The sequence below is a fragment of the Lithobates pipiens genome, unplaced genomic scaffold, assembly GCF_037356315.1.
Source record: "Lithobates pipiens isolate NorthernLeopardFrog02 unplaced genomic scaffold, aLitPip1_a1.2 Scaffold_16, whole genome shotgun sequence".
Taxonomy (NCBI): Eukaryota; Metazoa; Chordata; class Amphibia; order Anura; family Ranidae; genus Lithobates; species Lithobates pipiens.
Window position 1 is genome coordinate 198,897,392 of NW_027507748.1, and position 8,316 is coordinate 198,905,707.

The window sequence follows — 8,316 nt, forward strand, 5'->3', positions numbered from 1 at the left end:
TTGGCTTATGTGGCTCTTGCTCCCTTTTACAGCTCAAACTTTACAAGTAGTCCCTGTACATTAAAATCTGTTTGATGCTTTGGAATGGTAGGTCCGCAAAACCCAGACCACGATCTAACAGTCAACTGTCTATGATCTAGAGGTTGCTGACCCCCGATTTAAAGCATCAATTTCAGAATATGCATAATGTCAAATATAAAAAAGGTGTGTGGCCAGTAAACAGCCTACGGAAGATAAATTCATGCTGTGTGTTGGCACGGCATCCTGTACTTCTGAAAGGCAGCTGACCACACAAGTATGATCTGTTTCCAAGGAAGAAGGTGGTCTGGCAGGATTAACTAGCTCCTTCCGCCATAGCAGTCAGCACTAAAATGCCTTGGTGTCAGGCGATGATAGATGCTAAAGATAATGGTGAAGTCACTCTCCTCATTACGTGACAGTACTTGGCCCTAGCGACTAGCTTCAAGAACAGAGCACTGTCATATGTGTGAAAGACATGTTCCCCTATACTGATAAGCACAGACTATTTTCACAAGCTGAGGCAGCAGAAAGATCAGTGGAAGAACACTGGAAAGGTGAGTATTAATGGATCAGACATGGGCGTTCCTCTGTCCACTGTTTGATCAACTTCTGTTGAAAGGACGTGTTAGAATTTTTTTTTAGTGATCACCGGCTGCGGACCTGTAGTTTCCAACAGCTGTGGGTGCTGCCATTAGAACACAATGTCCCAGCAGGGTCCAGGTGACAGTGTATGACAGCCTTACACAGCTGTGCCATAGTGCACAGCCAACCTGGTGACCTGATTTTTCTTTGCTGCAGTTAAACAAAGCTTGGTCACCTCCCTGTCCCCAGCCTGTGACTGGACAGCAAAGAAGCAATATTTCACATTCAGCTCACACTGCCCCCTTCTCCTGGCAGAACATCTGATTAGCTCCTTGTGATACCTCTATGTCTGCCAGCCTGAGTGCTGCTATGAAGGCGATTGGATTACTAGCTCCACGTAGTCTAATCATACATTTCATCTTTTTTAATAAATCAATAACTGAAACCGATTCTGGATCTGCTTCGATTTTAAACTTATTGCTGGTTCACACCAGTCTAACATACGCTCCGACTTCCAGAGCGCAATTCGCATGACATGTCAAAATGAATGGCTCCCTATGAGAGCCATCTTAACTGGTCCAACTTTGAAAATGTTTCCTGCGCTACTTTGGTCCATCTTGGGCACGATTTCAGCCCATTGATTTGAATGCAAGTTGCATCCAAGTCAAACTGTCATCTTAACTGATGGTCACAAGGGAAGCCCCGGATGGCTATATAAGAAAATTGCAGAAACCTGACCTGACATAACAGCAGGAGGCAGCGCCAGAGGAAGACTGGGTATGCAGAGGAAGAAGTCATGGTTGGAAGTAGAAGAACCGGGAGAAGATGACACAGAGCTACGACGGAGGACAGTCTTAATTTTTAATAAAGGACTTTTCAAAAATTGTCTGTTTTTTTTTTTTGGAACACTAGATTTTTTGGAGGTGAATGGGTAAGGGTAAAATATACCCCATAATTATTCACATGGGGGGGTCAGGATCTGGCGAGATCCCCTTGCCCACAGGCCTCCACAATCACCACCCACAGTTATTGGGAAGAGGCACTTGTACTCGTCAACATAGGGACGAGATGATTTGGGGTGGGAAGCCCAGAGCCCCTCTGCCCCAGCCCCCCACGTTGAGGGCATGTGGCCTGGTATGGTCGGGGGGGGGGGGGCGCTCGCTCACCCCCCCACCCCTTACTAACCTGCCAGGCTGCATGCTTGGATAAGGGTCTGGTATAGATCCTGCCAGTTTTTTTTAGCGTGGGGATTCCCCTTTAAATCCATTCCAGACACTTTGGCCTGGTGTGGTCTTGGGGGACCACACACCCATTTTTTTGGTGTGGGGTTCCCCCTCAAGAGCCATGCCAGCCTCAAAGCCGGACCCAGTTCATGGAAGTCGGACATGAAGTTGCAGGGCAAAGTCGGATCAGAAGTTCTGCAAGTTCCATGCTAGAATAGTGTGAACATAGCCCAACAACTCCCTTGCTAAATATACAGCAGTGCACATTGCCTACAATACCGACTCAGATGGGATGCTTGGGTGTGGGATTATTTTGAGGGCAAAATCATCTTTGAGGGAACTTTTCTACATTAATGGAAGACTTCTATTTAGCTTCAACCAGAGATTTACAAGGCTTCATTCACACTTGTGCAACTCCAAAGTCACGTGACTTTGTTGCAACTTTTACACTCTCTGGCACTCAAGCAGTTTCAAAGTCGCTTAAATGTAGTGCAGGAACCTTTTCAAAGTTGCATAGACTTTAACGGGTTCCATTGAAATCAATGGGATGCGACTTTAAAAAAAAAAATCCAATCTCTTTTATTGATATCAAAAGGACAAGAGAAGAAATAGTACAATGCACATAAGGTACAGGCCAAATAGTCTTGTACAGGTGAAAGTGCTAACACAAGCATATCAGCAAGTCAAAAACTTCAAACTAGTAGGAACAATCATCATGCGACTATGTGTCCAAGGTCACACTACAAGTCGCACAAGTGCATACAGAGCCTAAGGGATAAATGCAACTTAATAAACTCAACACCAGTATGTTTCTTCAGATCAATAAAAAGGTAGCAAAAAAATTAGATTAGACGGTGGAGTGTCCAAAAAGGGTAATTTTGGGGGTGTCTGTCATGTCCTAGGAATTTTATATTTGGTATGTTTTCTAATGACGAGTAAAATTTTTTTTTTTTCCCTAAACATATTTTCTTTTGTTTATATAGTGAAAAAGACAAAAAAAAAAACATTAAAAAAAAACAAAAAAAAAAAACAAACAGTGGCGATTACATGCCATCAAAAGAAAGCCACATCTGATACAAATGATATACAAATATCATTATCATTAAATTATCATTAAATTATCATTAAATGATATACAAATGATATACAAATGATATAAAATGTATTTAGATACAGCGCTGCACGACTGAATAATTGTCAAACTATCACTGAAAAATTAAAAATGGCCTGGAAAGGAAGGGGGTGCAACATGCTGGTATTGAGGTGGTTAAGAAAGTTTACAACTCATTGACAGGATTGGCAGTACAGACACAGAAGGGTGAAATTAATAATTTATTTCAAGCAGATACATGTCACACACAAAAACATAGGACACAACATCAATGAATGCAGTACAACAAAACCTGCATATGAAGCCAAACACACATTAACATTACATACAATAAACCTAAAAAGGCTACACTGGTCCATGACAACATCAATACAGACAGCCAGATGCCACATCTCAAAGAAGCACTGCAGCAAATCCACCAACTATACTGACTAGCTGAGGCTAAATTCTAACATTACCAGCAACAATAAACATTAAAGCTTTCAAAACAACTGCCAACATATTTTAAGTCTTTCAAAAAGGTATGGTTTGCACAAACTCTCCTGAGCAATAGCCATGTCTAAAACATCCACATTAATAATTCCTTTATAGTCTTTGAGACATGAAAATCTTCTCTAAACAAACCAAACGGGAACTAAAAATTTACCGAGTATAACTATTCTTCATACACACTATCTGGGTCTAGCTGTGGCAAAAGCATCAATCCTAGCATGGGAAACATTTCTGTGACTTGGAAAGCAGACCTGTCAAAAGAGAAATAGAAAAGACAAATATGGTGGCTGTCATTGCTGGTCTCCTGATAAACCAGGCAGCCAGAATTTCAGGAGAGGTAAGCAAGGCTTACATAATTCAAGACAGATCTCATTTAAAGTATTTGTATAGCCAAAACTTTTTCCGTGTTGGACAGAGTAGGGAAGGGATCTTTTTTTGCTGTCTGTAACACTGGGAACATTTCCCGTCACTTCCTGTCCCAGCAACACAACAAGAAGTTAGAGAAAATCTCCCAAACTCAGAGAAGCTGCCCTCTGAAAAAGCATTTCCCCAGACTTTCTTTCTCAGGCAAAATGATAATCAGTACAAAGAAGGTAGGTACACTTGTTCTGGTGCCCACTGCCTGAGAGATAATTTTCTTTTACTTTAAAAATTGACTTTCACCCTTTATAGAAACATAGAAATGGGACAGCAGAAAAAAGAAGACTGAGTGGTCAATCGAGTCTGCCCATGGTTTATAGAACACACACACTTTTGGAGATTTCTTGTTTTTTGGGGAGGGTTTTTTCTTTTTTTCCCCATATTTGTCCCAAGCATGTTTGGAACCACTTACTGTTGACTGACTCTCTACCTCGGCTAGGAATTTATTCCAAGCATCAACTACCCTTTTAGTAAAATAAGACTTTCTAAGATTAGTTCTGAGCTTTCCTCCAGTTAAAACCTTTCCACCCAACTCTCCTGCTGCCCGACACTTCCAGATTTCTTGCCTAGAGGCAAGAATGATGCCGCCCCCCTATTTGCACTCAGCTTCCTTGGATACTTACATAATGCATCCCAGGAGGCTCAGGGACAATCCATAGTATATGCTCATGCACTGCGTCATCGGGGGCCCAGCTTCCTGTTCCTGGTTCTTGCATCTATCCCCCCTGATGACACACCATGAAACATGCATGTCATCAGGGGACCGACTGCAAGAATCCAGAACACATAACCAGCTCTTGATTCATTCAGAAGAGATGGGCGTGCAAAACTGGGTGTTAAGCTGGATTACCACACAAAATCTGTGGACACCCTGGGCATGCTAAAAATGATGTTCCCCCATTAAGGCCTCATTCACACAGGTGTACTTAAAGTGATGTTCCCATTTCTATGTTTATTCAAAGTCAGCAGGTACAAAAATTGTAGCTGCTGACTTTTAGAAAACAGTCACTCACCTGTCTCATGATGCGGCCACCTGAAGCCTCACTTCTTTCACATCTCCATGGTGACGGCATTGCAAGTGCGGGCACCCGGCTGTGACAACTTGTGGCTTCACAGCGGGGTGTGCACTGCACGTTCTGAATGGCCGGGCAATCTTCTGGGACCTGGGATGTGTCCCAGATGATTGCGGGGGGGGGAGAGAACTTCTGCTTGGCGCCATGAGCGGAGGTGGAAGGTGGTAGTACCTGTGAAAATTAAGTACCCCTTTTCTAAAAAGTACCCACTTTGCAAAAAAATAAAAAATGACATGCCAAATGTGGCACGTCAGGGAGTCAGGAGTCCATAAAGCATAAGTTCCACTTTTAGGTGGAACTCCGCTTTAAAGAGAAGTTCCACTTGCTGCTGCCGCCCCGCCCCCCCCCCCAAAAAATAAACAAAATTCCAAGTCAACAGCTACAAATACTGTAGCTGCTGACGTTTACTATTAAGGCACTAGGGTGGGGGTGCATCTGTTTTGCCTTTTGGGTTGAGCTCCACATTACATGTACATCTGTGCAAAGGATGAAAAGGTGTTCTGTGCATCTGCATGCAGGCAGCCCCAGTCATGTCCAGTGGGACACAGCTGCTGTTCTTTCCCAATGTGACAACCATGCTGAGGGGGAGATTTACTAAAACTGGTGCACACAGAATCGGATTCAGTTGTAAATAGTAACCAATCAGCTTCTAGGTTTTATTGTCAAAGCTTAACTGTATAAATTGAATTTAGAAGCTGATTGGTAACCATGCAAAGCTACACCTGATTCTGTGTGCTCCAGTTTTATTAAATCTCCCCCAAAGTCTCAGCAGACATGAATGGGACTGGTCACATGAGGATGCATGGTACACTCGTGCGGGCATAGATGCATGGAACACCTGTGCACCCCCCGTGCGGGCATAGATGCATGGAACCCCTGTGCACCCCCCCCCTGCGGGCATAGATGCATGGAACACCTGTGCACCCCCCCCTGCGGGCATAGATGCATGGAACACCTGTGCACCCCCCCCTGCGGGCATAGATGCATGGAACACCTGTGCACCCCCCCCTGCGGGCATAGATGCATGGAAAACCTGTGCACCCCCCCCTGCGGGCATAGATGCATGGAACACCTGTGCACCCCCCCCTGCGGGCATATATGCATGGAACACCTGTGCACCCCCCCTGCGGGCATAGATGCATGGAACACCTGTGCACCCCCCCTGCGGGCATAGATGCATGGAACACCTGTGCACCCCCCCTGCGGGCATAGATGCATGGAATACCTGTGCACCCCCCCTGCGGGCATAGATGCATGGAACACCTGTGCACCCCCCGTGCGGGCATAGATGCATGGAACACCTGTGCACCCCGTGCGGGCATAGATGCATGGAACACCTGTGCACCCCGTGCGGGCAAAAACAGACCTTCACTTGAATATTCAAGTCCCACTGTCACTGACTGCGAGCAGACAGGCTCTTTATTGCAGAAAAGACATGCAATGTCTCTTCTGCAATAAAATACACCTACCTGCTTGTTCTCATCTGTCTACAGCTCCGCTTACAGTACTGGCCCAATCTCCATGTGCTGGGATGACTGCACATAGGGGTGAAATCAACCCATATCAGCCAATTTAGATGGCTGAAGACCAGCACACAGAAGATGATGCTGGCGAGGGATGGAGACTGTTGGAGGGAAGGTAAGTATTGATCCCTTTAGTTCCACTTTAAAAGAGGCGCTTCAGTCTCCCTCAAAAAATTCAAAGTCAGCAGCTACAAATACTGTAGCTGCCGATCTTATATACAAGGACACTTACTTGTCCAGGGGTCCGGCTCTGACCTGACCCGGTTCTACACTGGGCTTCAGGTCCCCAGCATCTTAATTAAGGAAAAACAGCTGTGAAGCTTTGTGGCTTCACTGCCGGCTTCTTGCTGCACATTGTGAATGGTCCCGCAGTCTTCTGGCACCTTGTGATATGTCCCAGAAGGATGAGTTCAGGCGTGTTCGCAAACAGCACGTGCAGAGCCTGCCAGGAAGTCGGCACTGCGCTAATCACAGGCAGCGTGACATTTCCCGATCTCTGCAGCCGCGCATCGGTGCCGACTTACTAGCCGGCTCTGCATGTGCTGTTTGCGAACATGCCTAAGCTTATCCTTACCCAAAAGGCTGCGGGCAAAGGAGGGGGTGTGAACTTTTGCTTGAATCACTTAGGCCAGTGATGGCATACCCTGGCACCCCAGATCTTTTGGAACTACATTTCCCATTATACTCATGCAATCTGCAGTGTAGTTGAGCATCAAGAGAGATGTAGTTCCCAACCATCTGGGGTGCCAAGGTACGCCATCACTGACCTAGGCAATCCGAGTGGAAGGGGGAACAGGTACCTGCAAAACCAGGTACCCACTTCCCCAAACAAAAAACTAAGTGCCAAATATTAAAGAGAAAAGGGGGGAGGGGGTGGTAATGGAAAACAAGCAAACTTGCCCTTTTGGGTGAAGTTTTACACGAAGTACGCTCGTGTGTATGAAGCCTTATAGATGTCCTCTTTCATCCTGCCATGTCTTCTAGACGGAAAGTGAAATCACACAGACAGCAACGAAAAACCTGACCCATTCCTTACCCAAACCAGTATCAGTGCTGGCCATACATACACTTTAACAAATAGCTGATGTCTGTTCTTGTCCTGGACCAGTGACTCAGAAGTACTGAGCCAATGCATTGTCATGACAGCCAGGCAGCAAGCATTTCCAGAAGATTAGTTTCCGTGCACCTGGAGATGCAGTGTGGGGAAGGACAGACTGGGTGTTAATGAAGCATCACCAATACACAGACAGCACTACAAGTCACTTACAGGTCAGCCAGCACGTTGATCTCCTGGTAGGTCCTCTGTAGTAGGTAGTCGATGAGTGTACTGAGGCGGTAGCCATGGCTGGCCGAGGCTGAGGCGACTACTGCCCCCGGGGGAGGAGGCTGAGGGGCAGTGGTGGGACCCCCAGTCACCACCAGCTGATTGCTCTCTAGCTGTACAGGAGGCATTCTGCCCGGAGACTCACACTCTAAGACTCATAGACAATACGGCTCCTCAGGAGAAGGCATGGGTTCCCCTTTTTTCCCCCTCACAACGTAAATTCTACCAGAAGAGAAAGCAAATGCGTGCGATCCCCGGGCCCCACAGGCGGCCTCCTCCTTCTCACACCGGAAGGGAATGCACCAGCAGCAGCGGGGGGAAGGGACTAAACCGGAAGAGGCGCCGAGTTAGCACTGTGCATGCGCGAAGCGGCTAGTTTAGCTTGCCATTGGCTGCTTCGGGCAGTAGGCTGGCATAGGAGAGCCGTCAGCAGCTGCTGGGAGTCACACAGTCTCAGCACAGTCTGGGCGCTCCTGTGTGTGAGCGTGTGACAGGGTAGCAGCACAGTCATTACAATCTGCATAGTGAGCGTTCCTTCATCTCCAGC

At 46.3% G+C, this 8,316-nt stretch overlaps 1 protein-coding gene across 4 annotated transcripts in view; it reads right to left on the reverse strand.

Annotated features, from left to right (window-relative positions):
• The window catches only part of MED14 (mediator complex subunit 14), a 94,100-nt gene extending 86,025 nt beyond the window's left edge, over window positions 1–8,075 (reverse strand). For 2 of the 4 annotated variants that reach the window (XM_077480881.1, XM_077480879.1), the window contains exon 1: window positions 7,713–8,075. In XM_077480881.1, coding sequence (XP_077337007.1) covers window positions 7,713–7,897 — 185 coding nt within the window. In that variant the 5' untranslated portion in view covers window positions 7,898–8,075. The remainder of the gene's footprint in view (window positions 1–7,712) is intronic. The other 2 variants (XM_077480882.1, XM_077480880.1) reach the window with 1 other exon arrangement.
• Window positions 8,076–8,316: the final 241 nt, after the last annotated feature.